Genomic DNA, 25,038 nt, shown 5'->3' with positions numbered 1-25,038 from the left:
TGTCAGTTTATTTTTTGCTGGCAGACAAAAGATTTTCATGAAAGAAAAGGTCAAATAAATAAATAAAACTACTCAAAACTATCCATTATTAATACAGCAATTAAGTAAAGCAAACAAAAAGGCTTGTCGTCATACAGCATTCATCCGAAACAACTAATCTGAGAAGTCTCTGATTGGATTTTACAGGCAATTAGAAAGAAAAAAAATTTACTGCAGAGGAAACTGAGAGGAAAGAAGCGTCTTTACAGTATGACAAAAGTTTATTGGCTCTCGTTAACGAGACACCAAGCCAAGTGCTTGTGTGATTTCTGCTCCCTAGAAAGGTTTTGAACACCTGAAAGATTCTGACAACCCGTATTTGAGTAAACACAACAAATGACAAGTGTTTTCCATTTTTCTTTGAAAGAAAAAACAACTGCAATCTGAAAGATATTGACAGAACCAGTATCATGCTTTTTTTTCTCCTTTCTTTTAAACCCATTTAAAATGAAGTGTCTCTATTTTCGATTTATAGCTTAAATGACTGAGGTAATTTATATTCTATAGTTCCTGAAGGACAGGTCATGTGCCTGTGTTGTTTGCAAAGCCATTAAAAAGAGAAACCAAGCCCAACACCATGACAAAACAAGTAGAATACCACGATGGAGTACCACCCGCCTCCCACCAACCTTCTCCTAAACAAACTAACAAATAACTTGAATCAGGGTTCGAAATGAGGCAGGGCTTGGAGGGTCCGAGACCCTGTATAAGTCTAAAGGGATCCCCCCATAGTACTTTTTTTGTTTGGGGGGGGGGGGGTCACACAACACATCAGTACGGCTTGACGTAGCCACATTTCCAGGAGTGAAAATACAGGTAGGGTATTGTTCGAAATGTTTAAAATCCAACATAACACTAAAAAGCGGAAAAGAGATAGATAGCAAACTAGTCTTCAGAATTTTTAATAATTACATTTTTGGGGACCCCCCAAGAGTCATATGTCATTTCGAACCCTGCCTTGAATACATACTTCTAAAAAACAATTACGCAAAGTTCCAGCACTGGTTCAGTTTAAAATGCAAGTTAAAACAAATGGCACAGATTTTAAGTATTATTCACAAAAACATTGAGTGTTTTCCAAAACCAATTCATCATGAAGTAAAAAACACAACATTTGGAACACAGGTCTCTCTTTTCAACCCGGATACATTTTCATGATCTAGAAAGGTCGTAAAGTTATTGTATAACCTCCAAGGAAAACAAACGAGAGGTTTTACCTCATAGAAATGTGTCGGACCTGCTGGAAAGTAGCAAGGTACTAGTAAAACGTTGCTGTAAAAATGTCCCAGAAGACCAAACGAGCCTCGTTTTTATTTAACAGAGCCCAGGTAAAACATGATATTTCATCCCTTGGTGAATTTATTTGGCATACTATACATCCTTTGCTTGTTTGCGTTGTTGGTCCTTGAGGTTGCCCACCAAACCCCTGTAGTATCGTCCACGTCCTTCATCTTTTCACTGCCCAGCACACAAGAACTCGGCTGGAATAGAGAGAAAACTAAAATAGGTCGAATATTCCTGTATCAGATTCATTCTAATCCCCGTATTCTACACCATCAATCACTTTGACCAGCTCATCCCTAACCTCCTTCTCCTTACCTACTTCTCTGTATCTCTCACCTATCCCCTGAACTACTTCTCCTCAACCCCAATCCCCTTAACACCATCTCCTTACCTACTTCTCTGCATCTCTCCTCTACCCATCACCTCCTTCTCCCCTCCTTTTCCATACTAACCCTGTGCCTCCTCCTCCTCACCGCCTTCCCTCCATCTCTCACCTCCATCCCTTCAGCTTCTTTTCTGCATCGCTCAACTCCGTCCCCCTAACCCTCAGCTCCTTCTCTGCAACCCTCATCTTCTCATCGCCCTTCCAACCTCCCATCTCGTCAATCGGTCACTTCCATATCTCCATTCCTCACCTTCATTCCTCCATCACTGCTCTTCTGCTTTCTCTGGTGGGTTGACTGGTTGAGGCTGCACTTCTGCGGGTTTGCCGTTACTGGCTTCCCTTTCCATCTTCTGCTCTTTCTGCTTTCCATCCTCATCGTCATTATCATCATTATTATTATTATCATCATCATCACCCCCATCTTCATCGAGATGGTCGCCACCGTGTTGGTGTTCATCATGATTATCATCATCATCATCATTGTGTTCATCTCCATGGTGTTCATCATCATCCTCCTCCTCCTCCTCTTCATCATGGGGAACATCTTCATCACTTCCCTCCTCCCCTTGTTCCTTCACTTCCATCTCTCCCTCGCTGTCCGCCTGCCTCTCCACCTCCTCCTTCTCTGCCTCTCCCTCGCTGAAGGGCTCCATCCCCTTCTCCACCCGTCCGCTGACCTCAGAGAACCAGTCCCTCACCTGCTGGTAGCTCATGCTCGACTTGGACACCAGGTCATCCAGGTCCTTCTCGTTCAGCACCTTGTGTTTCAAATAGTGCTCCCTCAGGAACTCCTGCCCCTTCTTTGCCTCGATGGCGGGATACGAGCGCTTGCAGGGGTACGGCCTCCGGGACCTCCTCGACCACCCGCGGAAACGTTTCCTGGGTTTCTTGTGCTTCCCACCGCCGTTCATCGGCTCGTCCACCTTGCCGCTCTGGTACAGGTAGTACCACTTCAGGTGGCTGTTCTTGCAGGCGTAGCGAGTGTCCCCGAACCAGTTGACGATGTAGGTGCGGGGGAGGCCAGTCTCTGTTGCCATCTTGTCGTACTCCTCCGCGGTGGGCCACTGCGTTCGGACGAAGGCGCTTTTCAACACGTGGAGCTGCTCCGGGGTCTTCTTCACGATCTTCCTGTTGGCGGGCGGTGTGTGGGCTCGACTCGGAGCGTCCGGACCGGACGAGGCAGCTTTGGCTTTCTCGCCGCCCTCGGCATCCGTCTTGAGGTCCGCGACGGCGTCTTTGTGGTCGGCCGGCATCTTCCTCCTCTCGGTGAACCAGGCGTCCACCTCCCGCCTGGTCAGCTTGGTCTCGGACCTCAGCCGACTCAGCTCTTCGTCTGAGGGCGTGTCGGACGTCTGGTAGCTGGCCTCCAGGACCAGCAGCTGCTCGGGCGTCTTCTCCTTGAACTTCTGCGGCGTGAAGTCCGGGAAGGCGTGTCTGAACTTGATCCTGGGGTCGCTGGACGCGAGGCCGGCGGAGGTCGGGGAGGAGTCGCTGGTGTCGTCGCTGGAGTCGATGACGATGGTGGCGTTGGGGGCCGAGGGCAGGCCGCCCTCGTCGAGGAGGTTGCTGTAGTCGGCGGCCATGGTCGCCGCGAGGGACGCGTCGCTCAGCGGAGCGCCGTGGTGGTCTTTGGAGTTGCGCTGGTTGTAGCGCGTGTCGCTAAACCACTTCTTTATTGCTCTCTTGGTGAGGTTGGTCACCCGCATGAGGCGCGAGATCTCCGCCTCCGTGGCAAACTGCCTCCGTGTGTAGCTGGCCTTTAGCTCGGCGAGCTGCTCCTTGGACTTCTTAGGTTTGGTCCCCTGCGGGTCAGGACTGTGAGTGGCAGTCTCGGAAGAGGTTGTTGTTTCGGCGGTCTTGGCCTGCTGGCTGGGCACCCCGGCTACGGTCAGCGTGATGGGGGAGGCCACAGGGACCGTACTCCCCCCTCCTACCTGGGTCAGGACCAGCCCAGGCTGTCCGACAATCTGGCATGTCTGGAAGATGGACTGCAGCCCGTTAGCGGTGGTGGCGAGGTTGGCCGGGATTACGGTGATGGTCTGGGGAACGGCCTGGACAGTGCCGTTAAACTTCTTCTTCCTGGCCTCCTCCACCTCCTCGGGGGTCCAGCTCACGCCGTGCTTCAGCCTCTGGGCTGAGAACCACACCTTGACCTGCTCCTCGCTGAACTTGGTCTGGGCCGAGAGCCCCATGATCTCGGACACGGAGGGGTAGGGGAAGCGATTGTAGGCGCTTACCAGGAGGACGTTGTTGTCCATGGCTGCGTTGTACGTGGGGATGCTGCTGAGCGGGATGAGGAGCTGGTGGGTGTGGGTCTGGGCCTGGTGGTTCTGCTGGTTCTGGAGGGCAGACAGGACCTGGGCCAGGGTGCCTGGAGGCAGCATGTGTGCCGAGTTGGAGCTGCTCTTGATCTGGAGCACGTTGGGGCTGTTGACCATGATGCTTTGTTGGACCGGCTGGACGTGGTGCACGGCGGTTGGGGACGACACGGACACAACCCTAGGAGCCGTCGCCACGACGACCGGGGCGGAGACAGCCACGACCTCCTTGATTTCCTGCTCCTCGTCGCTCTCCACTTTGATGACGTCGGCGGCCATCTTGTGCTGAGCCGCCGTGAACTTCTTGGGTTCGGCTTTGCTCTTGATCCTCATGATGGGGGTCTTGCTGAGGGCGATCCCCTTGCAGGAGGTCTCCTCCTCGTCCTCCACCTTCACAAAACTGCCGTCGAACGTCAGGTCGTTGACCGTCTGCTCGAATATGGTCTGGTTGTTTCGCGTCACCATGGTGCGCGTGAAGTTGTCCTCGCCTGGGTGGTGCCGGGCATTGTGCTCCAGGAGCGCGTCATAGCGCTTGGTGTGGAAGTCGCACTCCACGCACACGTAGGACGAGTTCAGGACGATGTTGGGGTGCTCGTTGTCGACGTGCAGCGTGAACAGGTTGAGCTCGGACGTCTGGAAGCTGCAGTACTTGCACTCGTAGCCTCCCTCTGCGGTGGTGGAGTCCATGGTGTTGATGTAGTGGTCCAGCGCCTGTCTGTCGTCCTCACTGGGCTTGTTCTCGGGGGAGAGCACCGAGTCCTCTCCCTCCTCCGTTCCCTCGGCGACTACTTCCATGTCAGGGTCGGAGTCCACGTGCTCTTGAGGAGGCACCATGCAAGGCGTGGTGGACTTCCTTCTGCTCGCCATCCTGAGTCAACGGCAGTGTCTCTTTGTGGGTTTTGCGTGTGACGGATGCTGTTTCTATTTCCTGAAGTCTGAATTGTAAATCAAGAATTGCTCCATGCAGATGGCGTCTGGTATCCAAAACTTGTAGGTGTGCTTATCTGAGAATCCTGTTAAGTAGTTATTGGAGTAATTAGATGCAGGCACATGCACGTCTCTAAAAAGTTTATTTGAGTTTGATTCTATACACCTTATAAACTGATAATATAACTAGAGCTTGGTATTTGGTACATTCCTGTACCTCCTCTAGGCAATTTCATTATTGTTTTTGATGTCATCTCATTGTGTCACTATGTTGTGCTTTACTAAATATGCATGAACTGAAAATACACTTGGTACAGTCGCAGTACATAAGAACAAGGAGAACGGCTAGTTTTCTCACTTGTGGGTGAATTTGCAATGGGGACAGATTATTTTCGCTGGTTAGCTCGCTAGCTAGCTGCGTTTTGGGGGATGGGACGAAGAATATAAAAGTATAGAACGTAAGCGTTTGTATTTATACATCTTATACGTGAGTGTATGTGAATACTGGCTTTTATTACCAACCTGCATGAACAGCTGTCGCAACTACAGTATCCTCCAAACATCTTAGCTACGGTCTTCTGATGCTCCGTCTTCCGCCTTTACCCAATCGTTCCCTCCGTTCCGTTCACTCCCACAGTACTTGACTAGCAGGGCAGCAATACTGGCACCACAAACCCATCTGTTGTTAGCTAGCAAGCTGGCTAGCTATCGTAGGCGCAGAGCAAATTAGTGAATGCTCTCAGTCTCGACGGGTTTCCCTAACTTTCATTTTCACAACAGTCCGCCTGGTTTGGTTTGTTTACAAACTGAAAACAGTCGCATTGAAAGGCACAAATAGTTGCCGAGCGATAACGATAGTCATTTCTTATTTCCTCACAGCGTCTGTCTAACTAGTCCATGTCGAAAATATTCCAGGGCCGCCCTGCGGTGCCCGTTAGGTTTTGAGGCAGACGGCCGCCCCGTTGCGTCGTTCTGGACCGGGGCTCACTGGACAAAACGAATAAACCTTCTTGTTTTGCGCTACTGCGTCATTGTAAAGCGACTTGGACTAAGGGGTGGGTTTCATTTCAAAGAGTAGTCCTCTCCCGTGTGCTCTCAATATCTACTTAATAGCTTTAAATAACCAAACGGCAGAATAGTTCTCGGAGCAGAATAGTTCAAGCTAATTACGTAGAGAAGTACACATAATATGTATTAAGCCTGCAAATACAAATCATTCAGCATTAAATGCCTTTAAATGATTAAAACCATAGACTGTAAAACATGTTCACAGACTAATACACATCATTTAGAGATTGTAAACAATAAATACATACATATACTAGGCCTACTTCAACTAAAAAAGGTCACCAAAAGAGTCCTGAAATGCATTTCTTTTTATTAAAATAGGCCAGTTGGTCAAAGTTTCAGAGCAGTTAGCAAAAGTTGTCAATCTCACTCTTCATTTCCTGAAAACAAGAAATTGTAAGGAAAGATCATCGAGTCTGAAAGAGAAACTTTTACCTCTCCATGCGAAGGAAAAGAAAGTTTGGAATGTCAGTTGGTCACAATCAAGAATGAGAAGGCCGCCATTCGAAAGGCACAACTTGAGGCAGCTTCACCACACAATGATTTCATGAGGTCATTTATAAACTGTTTAAAATCCCCACATCATTCACAAGAGACAAAATTATACATGCTGCAGTGGCTGAGAATTTTCCTGGATGAATTCAACTCTGATGCACTTGCAGGATACTGATGCACATTTAAGGACACTTAAATGTGGCCCCAAGGTTGGAGGAGGATCAATTGACACAGATCCTCTGCTAACGAAACTGAACATGATATCTGACAAAATGACGGCTACCACAATTGGACTTCAGCATATCCTGAAAGAAACAAGCCAGATGTATGAAGTTTTCAAGCCTACAATCAAACTTCATACGGAAACACATGAACTTATAGAGGCTCTTCCTGCAAAAGGAGCCGAGATGCTGATGTCTGGGCTGCCACTAGAGCTGATGGATGGGGATGCGGCCCACGTGCCTCTGTTGTGGATTCAGGCTGTCCTGGACCGTCTCACTAAAACACTTGGAGACAAGAAGGTGTTTGTGCTTGTCGGTTTTTGGACTGCAGAGCTCTGGGAAGTCCACACTACTGAATGCCATGTTTGGTCTTCAGTTCACCGTGAGCGCAGGCAGGTGCACAAGAGGAGCCTTCATGCAGCTAATTAAGGTGGACCCGGCCATAGTGGACCAGCTGAAATATGAGTATGTTCTGGTGGTGGACACAGAGGGCCTGAGATCACCTGAGCTCAGCACTAATATGTCCCTCAGTCATGACAATGAACTGGCAACTTTTATTATCGGAATAGGGGACATCACCATCATCAACATCATGGGGGAACACCCATCTGAAATGCACGACATCCTTCTGGAGGGAGACCCCCGATGGCCCCTCCCAACACCTCCTACAGCCAGAACGTTCAGGAGCTGAAGAACAAGGTGCTCTCCATCGCACAGTGTAGGTCAGGCTGTAGATTTTCCACATTATCTGAGGTAAACGTACGGATCGGGGACCTATGGGAAGGTCTTTTGAAGGAGAACTTTGTGTTCAGCTTCAGAAATACACTCAAACTGATGGTTTACAGTGATTTGGAAAAAAAAGGTTTCTGAGGTGAGCTGGAAACTGAGAAAACATGCCCTGGAAAAAGAGAACAAGTTGCACAACCAACTTCAAGCAACATCATTGAGGATGTGAATCACAAAGATCTGATTGTTGATGTTGGTCAAGTTTACAATCCCTTGAAAGAGGAAATAGACACATACTTTAAGGAAAATAAAAACTCAGAAATCCTTATAAAGTAACCGTTGACAAGCGGTTGGAAAATCTGAACGGGGAGCTCATTCAAAACATCTTACAGAAATGCAAAGATGTCTTCCCAATCAAGAAAAGCAGATCAGAACTTGACCAAAGAAATGAGGCAGAATTGCTCGAAATGAGCAAAAAGTTTGTATTCAAACTAAAAGGCCAGAGACTTACCGACCAGGGAGTGGAGGAGCAGTTTGATTCAATCTGGACCGACTGGAGCACCAAAGTTGGAAATGAAAAACCTCAAGAGAGATGTGTTAATGTTAGAGCTGCAGTGGAAGGAATATTGCTTGATCAGTTAAAAAATCAAAAGGACATCACAGACAAAATTACAAGTGACAAGAGACTATTTATATTGGATGTTAAAAAACACGTAACACAGGGTAAATGGCATTCTTTACACAGAAATCCAGACGACCGTATGAAAATGTGTAGACAAGTGACAAACAGTGTCAACATGTATATTACTGGGAAAGAAGCTGAAGGTAGGGATTTCAACGATAGCTTTATTCATGAAATATTAAGCATCATAACAAATGAGATTAACAGTTTCTCAGAGTCCAATCAGATTCATTTCACAAAAGAATACCTAACTGACGTGGCTGTTTTTCTGTGCATCAGAGCAGTTCCAACATTTGAGAGGATGCATTCATCGTTCAGGAAAACAGTAGATCCTCTAACATACTTGAAAAGCAAACAAGAACAGTATCTTCAGATGTGTAAGCACCTATGCAATCTTTTGCAAAGGAGCAAACACTTTTTGCTGATTTCCTCTGTAAACAGCTGGAACCAGCAATCAAACAGCAAATGAATCAGAAAACCAGTTTTCAGATTTGTGATTCATTAAGATCCAACCACCCAGCCTTTAATGGAAACAGATCCAATCTTGAGAATCACATCCTGAAACATCTTGCCGAACAAGATTGCCCTGAAGCTATACGTGGCAGGTCTTGGAAAGACACAGATCATTTTGCCATTGAATTCTGTACCACATCAATAGACAGTATGCTTCTTTTGGTTCTTTTCCCTACAAGAAATACAGAGAAGCTGGTAAACCACACAGTGAATGGAAAATCACGAAAGATGATAGCAATCAGAGTTACTGGAAATGGTTAATTTGTATATTTCAGACACAATGGGAGAAGAAATTCCATAAAAGATTTGTTGGAGCTGGAGACAGATTTCCGTACAATCAGTACTAAAAGAACTTACGTAACTTTTCCAACAAATATAGGAAAAACCATGACCATGAAATACGTCAAACTATTATAATCACTTATTTGTCATGATTATTGAACTGAAGGCCATGAAGGGAGAGAATTTGTGGACGTCTACCAGAAAATACTTTTCATATCACAGTTTGTGATGGACGTTGTTGTAATGATATTCAGTTTAAGTTGTGAGATTACTTTTAACCATGAGTGGTCAGGAATAAATGTCATGACTGGACATCTCTGGTAACTAGGAAGACATGAAGAGATGTCAAGATCCGGTTGTTGAATAAATGACTAGCACAAGCTAGCTGTTCATGATTTAAGCTGTCTTTAATGTGACATATAAGAGAATGTCAACAGTGTAGGCAGATACAGATGTCTTTATATAGCTTGACCTAGGGTCAACATGTCAAATTGTAGTTGAGATGTTTTTGTTTTTCAATAGTTGAGATGTTAATATTGTTGCACAGTGCCTGGTAGCTGAGATGTGGTGACTTCTGTGCCTGCTAAGTACAGATAATCCTTGACTGATCACCAAACTGTGCACTTCTGATCCTTGATCTTCTGCTGTGCTTTTTATATAAACTATTTGTAGGCTAGCTTTGGATAAGTGTCTGCTAAATGAATACAAAGTAAATGTTTGGATTTGGTACAAAAAGGACACCTGAAACAAAACGTAGAGAGTGAACAACACACCTTGAAGTCTCAGAGAAGGGAATCTATGAGGATAAACGTAAAGATGATCTCTGCCATTTTGTATGAATATTATATGTTGGTCACATATGTAAGAATATGCTATCAACTAAGCTTATGCTACTGCAATATTATCTTATATCCAAACAGTATTACTCTATAGAGATCACAAACTCTATAGAGTAACCCGAAGAAAGTTGTGTTCCATTAAAAAAAAACTATTGTAATTAGTTTTGTAAAATGTTTTTATTTCTAAATGGGGGAAAGTTGTGTTAATTCACACTGAATATGCAGTATGCTGAAAAGAGAGTCTGGTATGGCTTATCTTCCTACAGCCTTATTGGTAGTACTTAAGACTTGTTGACACAATGATTGTCCTTCGTGGTTAAATCATTAAAGACTGCTTATGATTTTATGCAGGAATTCTGTGAGAAACTATTGCAACATATGGAACTAAACACATTTTTGAAAATGTTTTTATTTCATCAGGTAGCAGCAGGCAGACCCAATAACATAAGAAGTTAATTCAGGACATGAGACAGTTACCAAAGCTAGAAAAATAGGTTTTGTGTATTTAAAGGCCTTGACTAAAGACACATCTCTCTGATGGACCAAGTTACAGTTGTGTTCAGTGGATTACCACAACAATATATAACTCAATATAACCCATAGTAACCTTTAAAGGTAAAAAGCGCCTGGCTCATTGAAGGACTGTTGAAAACATGTGAACTAGCCTAAGTAGGGTTAGGGTCTATATGGAACACTGTCTCAGAGGACAATGTTTTGATGTAAATGTTTCAGTGGAGAGAATGGAGATGGTAAGGAGTGCCCTGCAAAAGAATGAAGTCACAAACCTGGACGACGTCAGGTAATTCTAGGTTTTTCCAACACTATAAAACAGGAAGTAAATACTTGTACACTAAATGATGACCTCTTGTGGTTTTTAAGAAGGCTCATATAGCACAGTGAACTTGTGGCCAGGCCTGGGTCGACTCCTTGCCTTGTGCAGGCAAGGAGTCGACGTTTTGGGATGAAAGTGCACGAGAAACTTTACTAAGAAATAAACATGCTACAGAACTAAGGGCAAACGCCACACGGCCATCAATAAAGAAACAATGAATAAGACTTCACAATGAGGTCAGAGACAGCTCAGCCTGTATAGCCATCCTAATAAGTCAATACAAAACAGGTGTGTCTAATATTCCGGTGACGCAGATCGGCACTCAGGAGCCGTGTGAACCGTGACAACCTTGTTGTGTGTGACGTCTGCTTGTAACTCTGTCCTGGTCCTCCAAGTTGGGGTTCCACCTCCCCCCCTTCTCCTCGGTCCCCCACCTGCACCTGCATGTCCTGGCCCCAGCGAGCCACCTGAGCCCCAGGTCTCTCACTCGCTGGGCCTCAGTCCTGCTGGTTTATCACGGTGAGCGGAGGGGGGTGTACCACGTAGGCTAGGGCCTGACCGCATGGGCCTGGGCTGCGTTTCCCGATAACGATGGATCGTAGCAACGATCCAAAAACGAAAGCCATCGATATTTCTTACGTGCGTTTCCCAAATATGCTCGTAAGGAGTAGGCTAATCTATGCACTTTCAAGAGACACTTTAGCTACGATGTCTTTGGCAAAGGCCCGTAAAAACTAAGATTCGTTGTACGTTCTACGATCAACTTAGGCTTACGGGGCTTTCTGGAAACGCAGCCCAGGGCTCTGACCCAGCCTGGGCCATTTCCTGCATCATGTCCTCCCCTCTCACTTACATGTCCTGCATGTTCTCTCCTCTCTCCATCTCCTCTCACCTTGCTTTCAAGTACAAATCAGTCAGCATTAATTAGCGTGTATTAAAACGATCAACAGCATGTTCACAGTCCATAAAACATGTTCTCAGACCATAATACACAAATAATTCATAGACAATAAATGTACTACTGTAACTCCATCAAAGTCACCAAATGAGTCCTAAAATGCCATTTATTTTTATTAAAATAGGCAAATTGGCCAAAGTTTCAGAGTAGTTAGCAAAAGTTGTCGATCTCACTCTTCATCTCCTGAAAACAAAACATGGCAGTTGGTATGTCTTTTCTAAACTAATATGTCACAATTAGGACTGCGAGTAGAATATTTTCTATGACCATAGATTGATCAAAGGACAGATCTAGAACAAATCTAGAACTATAAAGATTTAACAAGAGAGGTTTAGGTATATCGGTATAGTTGGAAATGTGTGGTGTCTGTAACCTTATTTACTCATAAAAATGTCAGTCAGACTCAAGCAGAGCTTGCGTTTTGCAAAGATGCTCTAACGGTGTCCTGTATCCATACACACTGACACAACAACAGGCACAAGGTGTAGGCCTGTACGTGCACAGTTTGAGGAGCTCTATGCCAGAGACACAAACCTGAACAAGCTCAGTCTTGTCGTAGTTCTTGCGGTGTCTGTAGATGCTCTGGCAGAGCAGAGCGTAGAGTTTCTCCAGCTGACACACCTCGTAGCCCTCAGTCTTGGTCACCACTCTCTTCAGCAGGTCCTTGACAGACACACACAGACCATAGACCACAGACACACACACACAGCATATACCACACACAGCACACACACAGTTTGAAAAAATGCAGTCAAATACACTTTGGGTGCATTTGATTTACATCCAACCAATCCTGAAACCAGTTTGTCTGTTGCTGTAACCCACTCACCTGAGCGACAACTGCACGACAGATCAAAATCACAGTGACTTTACAAATAATCAACACAGGTCTGGTCAGTGAGCCAGACAAAGTGCCCCCTCCTCCCAGGTGATAGGATGGACAGAGTCATGAACGAGCACCACACCTTGAGCTTGTCATGGTCCACCACCAGTTGAGGGGACTTCTGGGAGAGGATCTCCAGGGCCTTGTCCACGTCTATCACCTGCTGCTGCTGGGCCGCGGTCCAGGTGGCCCGCGTCACTCGGCCCCCACGTCTCTCTGTGTGTGTGTGTGGGGGGGATTTAGTCAGTCAGGTCCAACTTGTTAATATCACAACAAGTAGTAATAAATGCAGTAGAAGTAGGCTTATATATATATAGGCTATTTCTGCAGATCTATACACTTGCACACATTTGCACGTACGCAGTCATGTGTAATGCATTATCGTTTTCACTGAGGATGGATGGATTAGCCAGATGGATTAGTGAGAGCAGGACCCCCAGACCCCAGACTAGGTCGAGCCTGAACCACTTCCTGATGTCAGAGGTCAGCTGAGGGGGAGGGGGGGAGGGTGGTTCAGTAGCTGAAGCTATATGCTTCATTTTCACCTCCTGCTGCTGCAGAGAGCTGGGATGGCGGCTGGCCACGTTAGCAGAAGCGCTAGCAGGAGCTACGTGGTCACTACACAACCCAGACCGACCTAGCTTCATCTCTCAGTTCTCCACAGCCCTCTCAGGCTCTCCAGGGATGGAGAGGGGTCCCTCCCCTGGATCTAGATCCCAGGTATGGGTGCGTGGGCTGGGTACACCCTCCAAAGCTGCTGGGGGACTAGGAGGCTGGGGGTGGTGCCGGTTGACCAGGGGGGTTTGAGTGGGCGGGAGCCCAGGGATGCTGCCTTTGTGCCTGGGTGGCTCGACCCAGGCTCAATTTACAAGCGGGTCCAGGGATGGCTGTTTCCTTTTCCCGGAAGAGGGGCGTGGGTCTCTTTCAAAGTGAGCCCCCTCTTTTGTACACTCCTCCGGAACAGAGGGTGTCTCCTCTTTAAAATACTGGTTTCTTCTCTGCTCCCCCCTGCCATATCCTGTCGTTCATGTTGCTTTCATCCATCGATGGGTCCGTCACTCTGTTCTTGCTGGAGGAGGAGGGGAGGGTAGAAGAAGAGGAGGAGGAAGAGGAAGGGGTGGGTGGACGTTTCTTCATCTTGTTCTTCTTTACGATGCCTAAACTCCACTTGCTTTTGCGTCGTGCTTTTGTTTCTCTTTTCTTCTGCCCTGTCGTGAGGGAGGAAGGGGTTGGTAGAGAAGGTCATTAGACATGTAGTCACGTTGCAGAGGCAGACAGGCGAGATTGTGATCTCTGAAGACCTACCCTCCTCTCTTCCTACGTTCATCTCATCCTCTCTTCCTGCTCCCTTTCCTTCCTGTCTTGTGCCGTTAACGTTTTGTGTCTTTTCAACCTTTTTTGTGCCTTCCTCTGCTCAATAGAAGGATGTATGTGGCCCATCCGCCTCCTCCTCTTCCTCAGTTCTTCCTCTTCCTACAGTTGTGTTCTCTCTCTATCTCTCTCTCTCTCGAAAAAATCACTGACTGCACTTTCTCCCAAAATAATCCACTCCTCGCCATTTCAACTTCCTGGAACACCTGAACAATGAACTTACAGCGAGAAACACTGGAAGGAGGCGAGGAGACAAGGGAGACGTACTTGTGGGCCGTGGAGCATCGGCTGCGAAGGGTGTGCTGGCGTCCTTGCCGTTCGGCCTCCTGTCGTCAGAGCAGCCCTCCTCTCGGGGCAGCGTCTGGTAGTAGGAGGGGGCGAACATGGATGTCTTGCAGCCTGCAGGCAAGCAGAACCAGGAAACTCATGGATCTCCAGCAAGAAGGAGATGTTTACAGAGCTCAGTGACACCGTGTAAACCAGCCCTGGGAGATGACATCTTTACTATAACACCTTAATGCATGAAAACGTGGCAAAAAAATATAAAACAATGTGAATGAACAAATGTGAGGGAATGTCCATGTCTTGAGGATCTCATACAGAACAACAAAAGAGCAGTATTTACCTGGCTAGTTTGTTAATATTTAGCTATTTAGCTAATAGAGTTACGTAGTAAGCTATGTAGTTCACCAGACAGTCACCTCTCTTGTTCCGTGAGTTTCTAATCTGCTCGCAGATCATGTCAAAGTCCTTGTCCAGCTCGTCACGTATGATGGCGTGGAGCGTGTCTTTCAGTGCACACGCCCGGTGGCGAATCTGACGGTCTGGAGAGAGAGAGGGAGGAGAGAGAGAGGAGAGAGAGAGGAGGGAGAGAGCAGGGAGAGGGAAGAGAGAGAAGGAGAGGGATGAGGAAGAGACAATGAGAGAGGAAGGGAGGTGTGAGGAAAGTGTGAGGAAAGAGATAAGATCGCGAGAGAAGGGGGATGGATGAAGGGATGGATGATGAGATACGTGACGCATGAGAGTATAACATACACATAGAGATGGCCAAGACAGGGGGGAGGAGATGGAAGGGGGACGGGAGAGGGGAGAGGTGAAAGAGGGGGAAACTAAAGCCAGAGGTCTTCCTACCAGAGGGGTCGCTGTCTGGGTTGTACTCCAGCGCGTTCTTCCAGATCAGGTCCACGTCGTTGGCAAACTCCCGGACGGTGACGTACTTGTGGGAGTCCACGTGGGCCAGGACGGTGGACAGGTCCATGGGGCTCTTGATCACGGTCGTGTAGTCAGGGACCTGGGGGGGACAAACACACAGACCTCAGACGGTATGGAGTACAGAGTAGGCTCTTAGACGCAAGCACTCCTGACCCACTAGGGGTGGGAACCAAAGCAGTCTAAATTAGACCGTCACAATCTCATCACTATGGTCAGTGGTGAAGTCCTTACTCAGTAAGGTCATGCGTCTAATTGCGTGATTTGCAACAAAGTGATGTCCTGTAATTCCTCCGCCCATGATTTGACAGTGATAGCAATCTGACCCGTGCGATCTAAGTACAGGGGTCAGATGGCTGAGCGGTTAGGGAGTCGGGCTATTAATCAGAAGGTTGTTGGTTCGATTCCCGGCCGTGCAAAATGACGTTGTGTCCTTGGGCAAGGCACTTCACCCTACTTGCCTCGGGGAGAATGTCCCTGTACTTACTGTAAGTCGCTCTGGATAAGAGCGTCTGCTAAATGACTAAATGTAAATGTAAGTACAAGTATCTTGCACCTCAAACCCCCTAGGTATTAACACAGTCTTACGAGCAACCAGTTTGTCATCTCTCCTCTTTTCTTTTCTTCCAACTCCCCCCCCCCTCCCCTCCCCTCACCTCCTCCACGTCCACAGGCCTGCTGAAGGCCCTGAAGCGTTTGTCCTGCGCCAGGCGCTCGGTGACGTTCCGCAGGAAGAGGCGGAGCTCCCGCAGGGTGTCCTCTTCCTTCTCCTCCATGCGCAGGCGCTCGCGCTCCGACATCTGCCTGGGGGGCGGAGGGGGGGCCAGGGGGAGAACCTCCATGGCATGCATCACTGGAGGGTGGAGGAGGTTGAAGTGGGAAGGGTTAGTGGAGGGGGCAGAGGGGAGGGTGGGAAAGGAAGGGGTAAAGTGAAGTGTTGGAGGGAGTGGAGTGGAAATGGGGGGGGAGGTGAAGCGAGGAGGGTTTGGGGGCAGTGGGGAGAGGAGGGAAGGTGCAGTAAAACAACTGGTCAAAGGGTCAAATCTCCCTCGGAACTCATCAATACAAGCCATCGTGCACCCAGCTATCCTGTCGTCGTCACTCACAGGCCTTCTTCTTGGAAGCGGGGGCTTTGGCAGCCTGGAAGAGGATCAGGTCCTCGAAGAACCTCCTCCTCTCCTGCTGGGTGGGCGTCCTGATGGAGTGAACCTCTCCGTGCTCCACACGGAACAGAGCCTGAACCTGAGGAGGGAGACCCACGCAGGGAACACGCAACACTTACTACCAACACTGGGAACGATGGCAAACATGACGCACCGCAGTCAAGTTTGTCTGGCGTGTGTGAGTGTGCTTGTGCGTGTCTTGTGGTTGCGAGTGTGCCTGTGTGTTCTGCGCGTGGCGAGTGTGTGTGTGCCGTCCCTACCTCGTGCTCCAGGTCGTGGTGGGCCTGGTCGCTGGTGGCCAGCAGCAGCACGGGGGAGAAGGAGGGCAGGTCCTGCAGCAGGCTGGTGAAGGTGGCCTTCAGGGCCGGCCCCACCGTGTCCCACCAGCGCTGGATCCTGGGGACGTACAGGATGCTGGGGGACGTACGCCTGGCCTCACAGAACACCTGGGGGGGGGGGGGGGATTAGGGTTATCAGGAGGGGCGAGGAGGGAGGAGGAGATAGGGGAGGAGGTGGAGGAGGGAGAGAGGTGGGAGGAGGGAGGGAGGGAGCCAGAGCCTGCGTACCTGAGCGCAGGCCTCCTCGGGTGAGGTGGAGCTGACCCCAAACAGCACGGCCACATCCAGGGTGTACACGCTGAACCTCTCCAGGGCGTGGAGCATGGCGGGGGCCAGGTGGGCGCTCTGCCCCGCCCCGGGACGCCCCGTCAGCAGGAGCCGGGGCCGGTGGGAGGTGGGCTGGTGCACTGCACTCCTGGCGGGGGAAGGGGGAGGTGTAAAGGAGAGGTGGATAGGACAGGGAGTGGGAGATGGAAGGAAGAGAGGTTCCAAGCGAGTGTTATGAACCCTCTCTGCCTCGAGCCTTTACCCAGACGGAGAGCAGGGGAGTTGAGGTGTGTGAGGGTGGTTACCGCGCGAGGTGGAGGAAGCTGCCCTTCGAGGGGGGGATCTGCTTGGAGATGGAGGTGTTGGAGGAGGTCCCCTCATCCCCGCTGTACAGCAGGTCGTCCTCCAGGAGGTCTGCCACAGCAACCACAACCACAACAGCACATCCATCATCCATCCAAGACACGAGGTATAAAAACACTGCTGTCAAATCAACCTGCTCTCCACACAATAACTGTGCACTGCTCAAAAGATTCTTGTTACAACACAAGAGAACACAATACCATACAATGCTGTCCAGTACAATGTAAAACAATACAATACTAATATAAAAAAGGCAAGTCAATACAACCCACAACCATGTGAGGAAGGCTAAGAGAACCAAACCCAAATCAGCCGATAACCCTGTCAAACCCCCATCAAACCCTAACCCAGACCCACCCGAGGCATCCCTCCTCTTCCTGAGGCCCTGCTCGGCGTGGGGGAACAGCTTCTGCAGGCCGTCCAGGAGGGCGGTGAGCTCCGAGCCCAGCAGGGGGGCCAGGGCCGGGGCCAGGGCCTTGGCGGGGGACGACACGGCCCTCTGGGAGGCGGCCACCGTCTTGGCCATGGCGGCCAGGAAGTCGGTGGCGGTGACGCTGATGGAGGAGACGTCGAGCAGCAGCTTCTGGGAGGAGGAGTAGATCTGGGGGTAGCGGCGCCGCAGCGCGCAGAGGGCCGCCTCCGCACACACCGCCTTGATGTCTGCGCCGCAGTAGCCTGGCGGGGGAGGGAGGGATAAAGAATGAGAAAGCGGGAGAGGAAGAAATAAAGGAAGAGAGGAAGGGGGGACAGGTGGAGAGAGAGAGAGACAGAGAGCGACGGAAGGAAAGATAAAGGAAGAAATATAAGGAGAAACGGGGAGAGACAGAAGGAGAGACAGAGCGAGAGACTGGATGAACAGAATTTAAACGGAATATCTAGATGGAAGGCCTAAGTAAGGCAGTGGCGTGTTGCCGTACCGACACACTTGTCAGCCAGCTCATCCAGGAAGGTGTCGGAGGGGGCGGGGCACCACTGATGGGTGTGGATCTTCAGGATGTCCCGACGAGACTGAGCGACACACACACAAAGGCCGGGGAAAGTACAGAAGAAGACAAGCTCATCACTGGATTTCTTTACATGCGTTTTTCGGATCAAAGTGAAGAAATCCAGTGTGCCTATGTGTGCGTATCTATGCAAGTGTGTGTGTGTGTGAGTGTGTGTGCACCTCGCGGTCGGGGAGGCCAAACAGGAACTCCCTGTCGAAGCGTCCGGGCCTCCTGAGGGCGGGGTCGATGGCGTCCAGGCGGTTAGTGGCTCCGATCACCACCACCTCCCCCCGGCTGTCCAGCCCGTCCATCAGAGCCAGCAGTGTGGACACGATGGAGCTGCAGGACACACACACACCAGTTAGCATACGCATACACACACAGGTGACTCAGACACACACACACACACAGGCACCTGTGTATCTGGTCCTGACGGCTGGAGCGGACCGGAGCTAGACCGTCAATCTCATCAAAGAATATGATGGACGGACGCATCTGGTAGGCCTGGTGGTGAGACACACACCAGAGGTCAGTCACAGAGGTCAACACTACCCAACACTACACAACACTACCCAACACTACCCAGCACTACCCAACACTACCCGACACTACCCGACACTACCCGACACTACCCAACACTACCCAGCACTACACAACACTACCCAACACTACCCAACACTACACAACACTACCCAACACTACCCAGCACTACCCAGCACTACCCAACACTACCCAGCACTACACAACACTACCCAACACTACACAACACTACCCAACACTACCCAACACTACCCAGCACTACCCAACACTACCCAACACTACCCAACACTACACAACACTACCCAACACTACACAACACTACACAACACTACCCAACACTACCCAGCACTACACGACACTACCCGACACTACACAACACTACCCGACACTACCCAACACTACCCGACACTACCCGACACTACCCAGCACTACACAACACTACCCAAAACTACACGACACTACACAACACTACCCAACACTACCCAGCACTACACAACACTACCCAAAACTACACGACACTACACAACACTACCCAACACTACCCAGCACTACCCAGCACTACCCAGCACTACACGACACTACCCAACACTACCCAGCACTACACAACACTACCCAGCACTACCCGACACTACATGACACTACCCAACACTACCCAGCACTACACAACACTACCCAACCCTACCCAGCACTACCCAGCACTACACGACACTACCCAACACTACCCAGCACTACACGACACTACCCAACACTACCCAGCACTACACGACACTACCCAACACTACCCAGCACTACACGACACTACGCAACACTACCCAGCACTACACGACACTACCCAACACTACCCAGCACTACACGACACTACGCAACACTACCCAGTTGTACCGAGCCCTACCTCCCCTCCCCTCCCCAGCCATACCTGGTCGAAGAGCAGGCGCAGCTGTCGCTCCGACTCGCCCACCCACTTGCTGAGGCAGTCAGCCCCCTTCCTCATGAAGAAGGCCACCTTCCTGTCCCCCTGGCTGCACTCGTTAGCCAGCGCCCGCGCCACCAGGGTCTTCCCTGTCCCCGGGGGGCCGTAGAACAGACAGCCCCTGGGGGGAGGGAGGGAGGGAGGGAGGGGGAGAGGAGAGAAAGAGAGAGACAGACAGAAAAGACACATTGGGAGAGAGAGAAATGATTTGTTGATAGAGAGAAAGAAAGACTGTCCCCCCCCCACTAACCTTCTGCTGTGTGTGAGTATGTCTGTGGTCAACAGTGTGCAGACTGAAGGCGATGTTGCGGTCTCTCTAACCTGGCCACAGTCTCTCTCACCTGGGAGGCTGGATCTTGAACTTGTCAAACACCTCGGGGTAGAGCAGGGGGAACACCACCATCTCCTTCAGGGCTGAGATGTGGCTCGTCAGGCCTCCCACGCTGTCGAAACGCACCTGGGGGTGGGGGTAGGTAAATGAAGACAACATTAAGACTGAATGAACTTCTCATTGGGATATAAGAGACCAGTTTGAAATGTCAAACCGTTCATTGGCTCTTCACACTCTACTGCTTTACTTTCTATAAGCCCTGTTTGTATGTGGCTTTGGATGCAAGTGCCTGCTAAATGTAAAACGTACATTGAAATAGTTTAGTTCAATTCAAAACAAAATGGTTCCCAAAATTGTTGGAGACTTACTGACTGGTCGATCACCATGGGGTCGATGTCTGCCAAACTCGATTGGATCTTCATCCTGTCCCTGTGGATCCCCAAGATGTCTTCCTTACGCAGATTGACAGGCAAACAACTGAGAGAGAGGGGGAGGGAGGGAGGGAGGGAGAGATAAAAGAGCGGGAGAGAGAGAGAGAGAGAGAGAGAGAGAGAGAGAGAGAGAGAGAGAGAGAGAGAGAGAGAGAGAGAGAGAGAGAGAGAAGGCTGCCTCAGTCAAGCTCACTGTGAGCAGACAGCTCAACACCCAACAGACCTTCTACCCACTTGTGAATCCCACAACTAAAAGGTTTCCTAAAAGATCTTCAGTGAAATTCCCCGTGTCCCTGTGTTGAACAGAGCAACTCCTCAAGTGAAAGTTCATCTGTCCACAGAATGAGTTTCGCCACGGAAACGGCATCAGAACTGTTGCCTCGGCTTGGAACCTTGGGTCTAACGATGACATCATCAGCTACCACTCATGATGTTATGTTAAGAGACAAATATGCTAGAAGTGACAATAACCGATGAACTAAATTCAATAAGCATACATTCTTTGCATTCATTCACTTACATTTTTCCAAACTTCTGTTTGCAGAATAATGCAAACAGAATGACACAATGAGGACATACCACGCAGTCACCCATTCGCCTGGTTAACGAGTTTTCCGGTTCACAAGCTGGTTCACTGACCTGGTCTTCCCACCATCTTCCTCATCAGAGTCCTCCTCTTCCTCAGAGGAGACTGAGTCACGACGAGTGTGCCACGCATGCTTCCTTCTGCAGGGTCGAACCAGACCAAAACAACATGAGAGAGAGGGGCGGGTCTATTTTGGTAGACATTTTGCTCTTACCTCTACTGCACAATTTCTGCTGTATATATATATATATCTGTCCAACCCTTCTTTCGTGCTAATAAAAGAAAGACTCACCTGCCCAGTGTAGGCCCTAGCCTGAAGGTGTAAACAAGAAGATAAAACACAAAATGCTTTGTCAAGCTAATTTTGCACACAAAGAGAAAACAACAAATGTGACATTTTATTCTCAGGATGAAAAATGAACCATGTCATTTTCACAGTATGTAACACTTGTGATGTACATGTGTGTGTGTGTGTGTGTGTGTGTGTGCGTTCCCAGACCTGGCCCTTCTTCCACTGGTGGTGTAGGCACTCCTCGGCACAGAGGCACTGATGCAATAGCTCCCTCTGGTGGACGAGGCGTGGTGTTGGAAAAACTTTGGTGGATTATTCCTAGACTCTACAGTGCAGACACAACAGGCACACAGAGAGGAGAGTTCAGACACAGAAACACATACAGTTAGGTCCATAAGTATTTGGACATTGACACAATTTTCATCATTTTGGCTCTGTATACCACCACAATGGATTTGAAATGAAACAATAAAGATGTGCTTTAAGTGCAGACTTGCAGCTTTAATTTCAGGGTATTTACATCCAAATCAGGTGAACGGTGTAGGAATTACAATACATTTTATATGTGGCCCCCCCCTTTTTAAGGGACCAAAAGTAATTGGACAATTGGCTGCTCAGCTGTTCCATGGCCAGGTGTATGTTATTCTCTCATAAAGGGAGTTCGTTATTTCATTGACAAGGAGCAGATAAAAGGTCTAGAGTTCATTTCAAGTATGGTATTTGTGTTTGGAATCTGTTGCTGTCAACTCTCAATATGAAGTCCAAAGTGCTGTCACCATCAGTGAAGCAAGCCATCGTTAGGCTGAAAAATCTAAACAAACCTATCAGAGAGATAGCAAAAACATTAGGTGTGGCCAAATCAACTGTTTGGTACATTCTTAAAAAGAAAGAACGCACTGGTGAGCTCAGCAACACCAAAAGACCCGGAAGACCACGGAAAACAACTGTGGTGGATGACAGAACAATTCTTTCCCTGGTGAAGAAAAACCCCTTCACAACAGTTGGCCTGATCAAGAACACTCTCCAGGAGGTAGGCGTATCTGTGTCAAAGTCAACAATTAAGAGAAGACTTCACCAGAGTAAATACAGAGGGTTCACCATAAGATGTAAACCATTGGTGAGTCTCAAAAACAGGAAGACCAGATTAGAGTTTGCCAAAAAACATCTAAAAGAGCCTGTACAGTTCTGGAACAACATCCTATGGACAGATGAGACCAAGATCAACTTGTACCAGAATGATGGGAAGAGAAGAGTATGGAGAAGGGAAGGAACTGCTCATGATCCAAAGCATACCACCTCATCAGTGAAGCATGGTGGAGGTAGTGTTATGGCGTGGGCATGTATGGCTGCCAATGGAACTGGTTCCCTTGTATTTATCGATGATGTGACTGCTGACAAAAGCAGTAGGATGAATTCTGAAGTGTTTCGGGCAATATTATCTGCTCAGATTCAGCCAAATGCTTCAGAACTCATAGGACGGCGCTTCACAGTGCAGATGGACAATAACCCGAAGCATACTGCAAAAGCAACCAAAGAGTTTTTTAAGGCAAAGAAGTGGAATGTTCTGCAATGGCCAAGTCAATCACCTGACCTAAATCCAATTGAGCATGCATTTCACTTGCTAAAGACAAAACTGAAGGGAAAATGCCCCAAGAACAAGCAGGAACTGAAGACAGTTGCAGTAGAGGCCTGGCAGAGCATCACCAGGGATGAAACCCAGCGTCTGGTGATGTCTATGGCTTCCAGACTTCAGGCTGTCATTGACTGCAAAGGATTTGCAACCAAGTATTAAAAGTGACAATTAGATTTATTATTATGTTAGTTTGTCCAATTATTTTTGGTCCCTTAAAAAGGGGGGGGCACATATAAAATGTGTTGTAATTCCTAAACCGTTCACCTGATTTGGATGTAAATACCCTGAAATTAAAGCTGAAAGTCTGCAATTAAAGCACATCTTGATTGTTTAATTTCAAATCTATTGTGGTGGTATACAGAGCCAAAATGCTGAAAATTGTGTCAATGTCCAAATACTTATGGACCTAACTGTACATAAACACACACACACGTAAATATACACATACAGACACACGCGTCCACAAACATACATAGAAACATACACACATATAGTACAAACATACACACAATTGAAAGGTCCCTGTAAAGGGACGAAATAAATCAGAAGTACTTTGAAACTTTGCATTTTTCTGCCTGACTTCAGAGAACTCTCCATCCTCCCCATCACAATCAGCTTCTTCATCCATCTCAGCTTCCTCATCCTTTTCTCTGTCATCATCATCACCATCCTCATCATCCTCCTGATACTCTGAAAATAGTGGTTGAAGCACAAGTTAAAACATCATTTACATATCAAGGGATGAAAAACAACACGCACACACTTCAAAACACACACAGCCGTAGCAGATAAGAGATATGAAGGTGTGCAATGTGTGATATGGGTAAGGTTTGTGACTGAACACAGAGATGAACTTGATACCATTGTGTTGACTGCTGGCTGCTTTTCTGGAAGGTGTCTCACAAGTCTTTATCCTCTGCGCTATGGAGCAGATCCTCTACAAATCACACCAAAAATCGACTTTATACAAGGGGAGAAAGCTGAATACTGAAGGAGGGAGGAATGGGATGAGGGAGAGGAAGAGGGCAGACGAGGGGGAGAAGGAAGGAGAGCGGGGGGGGGGGGGGAAGGAGGGTGGGTGGGACACGACAGAAGGGCGTATCGCCTTCACAGCGGTCTGATAAGAAGGTGTGTGGAGGCGAAAGAGATACAGATTAACTTACATAAACAGAGAGAAAGAGAAAGAGAGAGAGAGGGGGGAGTTGAACTATGACCAGTTGTTTCTCTGTCAAACAGACAACACAACACGGAGACGGTGTTATGGGGGTTTACTGGCGGCGACAAGACTCACTGGACAGAAACTCACCCCTTCTCTCACGCCCCTCCCTCTCAGACGACACATCCGCTTCCACTCCTCCATCTTCTTCAGGACGGCCTTGTCAGTACTGTGGAGAATACAGGCAGTGAATAAAGACATGAAACGTTCCTTGGTCTCGGCAGCATAACTCTGTACAGTATATTACCCCCTATTACCCTCAGAATATCACCCCTCTAGTCCTCCTGGACCTCCAGTCATACTACTCCAAGGCCCTTTTAGTCCCTCCTAGACTTCCTAGTCCTTTCAATCCTCCTCCTCCTCCTAGTCCCTCCTACTCCTCCATACATCCTAGTACCTCCTACTCCTCCATAAATCCTAGTACCTCCTACTCCTCCATACATCCTAGTACCTCCTACTCCTCCATAGATCCTAGTACCTAGTCCCTAGTACTCATCGAATTAAAGTATTGTAGGTGATGGATGGCAAGTACCTGGTGGTTCTGGTGCTGCATCTAGAGAGTCCCTGAGGGCCTTCAGATCTGGAGGACAGATCGGCCTGCCCTGGAAGGTCCCAGGTAGCCCAAAATACACAACTCTGCATATATACTCAAACCACACTGACAGCCCTTCTCAACAGTAAAGAAACACAATTCATTTGCAATGTGTCCTTGCTGTTGACACTGGTCATCCTCCACTTCCAACAGAGAGCAAAAGACACAACTCTCTACTCTCTTAGCGGTTGTACCACAACAACTGTTATGTGAATTATTCAGTCTGTTTTGTGATTAATGGGAGAGTGGGGTGGATTTGTCACCATAATGCAGATGTGCATATCATACCATTTTGGTC

At 48.4% G+C, this 25,038-nt stretch overlaps 2 protein-coding genes and 1 pseudogene across 2 annotated transcripts; 1 reads left to right on the top strand and 2 right to left on the bottom strand.

Annotated features, from left to right (window-relative positions):
* Positions 1-5,733, bottom strand: LOC136962572 (zinc fingers and homeoboxes protein 1-like). Its single transcript, XM_067256368.1, has 3 exons — positions 5,476-5,733; positions 1,959-5,039; positions 1-1,520 (listed from the first exon to the last, which is right to left on the bottom strand). The coding sequence occupies exon 2, from the start codon at positions 4,891-4,893 to the stop codon at positions 1,972-1,974; it is 2,922 nt and encodes a 973-aa protein (XP_067112469.1). The 5' UTR covers positions 4,894-5,039; positions 5,476-5,733; the 3' UTR covers positions 1-1,520; positions 1,959-1,971.
* A 977-nt stretch (positions 5,734-6,710) lies between these two features.
* LOC136962451 (interferon-induced very large GTPase 1-like) lies at positions 6,711-7,428 on the top strand (annotated as a pseudogene).
* A 4,291-nt stretch (positions 7,429-11,719) lies between these two features.
* Positions 11,720-24,790, bottom strand: LOC136962258 (ATPase family AAA domain-containing protein 2-like). Its single transcript, XM_067255972.1, has 25 exons — positions 24,681-24,790; positions 24,239-24,317; positions 23,794-23,869; positions 23,485-23,622; positions 21,507-21,624; positions 21,300-21,320; positions 21,061-21,147; positions 20,359-20,467; positions 20,001-20,116; positions 19,606-19,780; positions 18,565-18,653; positions 18,329-18,488; positions 18,081-18,171; positions 17,521-17,838; positions 17,106-17,214; positions 16,762-16,948; positions 16,456-16,641; positions 16,139-16,274; positions 15,689-15,885; positions 14,955-15,114; positions 14,525-14,647; positions 14,091-14,222; positions 12,535-12,668; positions 12,104-12,232; positions 11,720-11,752 (listed from the first exon to the last, which is right to left on the bottom strand). Exons 1-25 carry the CDS (start codon positions 24,788-24,790, stop codon positions 11,720-11,722), a joined length of 3,213 nt encoding a protein of 1,070 aa, XP_067112073.1.
* Between the last annotated feature and the right edge of the window lie 248 nt (positions 24,791-25,038).

The sequence above is a fragment of the Osmerus mordax genome, chromosome 18, assembly GCF_038355195.1.
Source record: "Osmerus mordax isolate fOsmMor3 chromosome 18, fOsmMor3.pri, whole genome shotgun sequence".
Classification (NCBI taxonomy): domain Eukaryota; kingdom Metazoa; phylum Chordata; class Actinopteri; order Osmeriformes; family Osmeridae; genus Osmerus; species Osmerus mordax.
The sequence above is the reverse complement of the archived record's forward strand: the minus strand, read 5'-3'. Positions and strand labels throughout refer to the sequence as shown.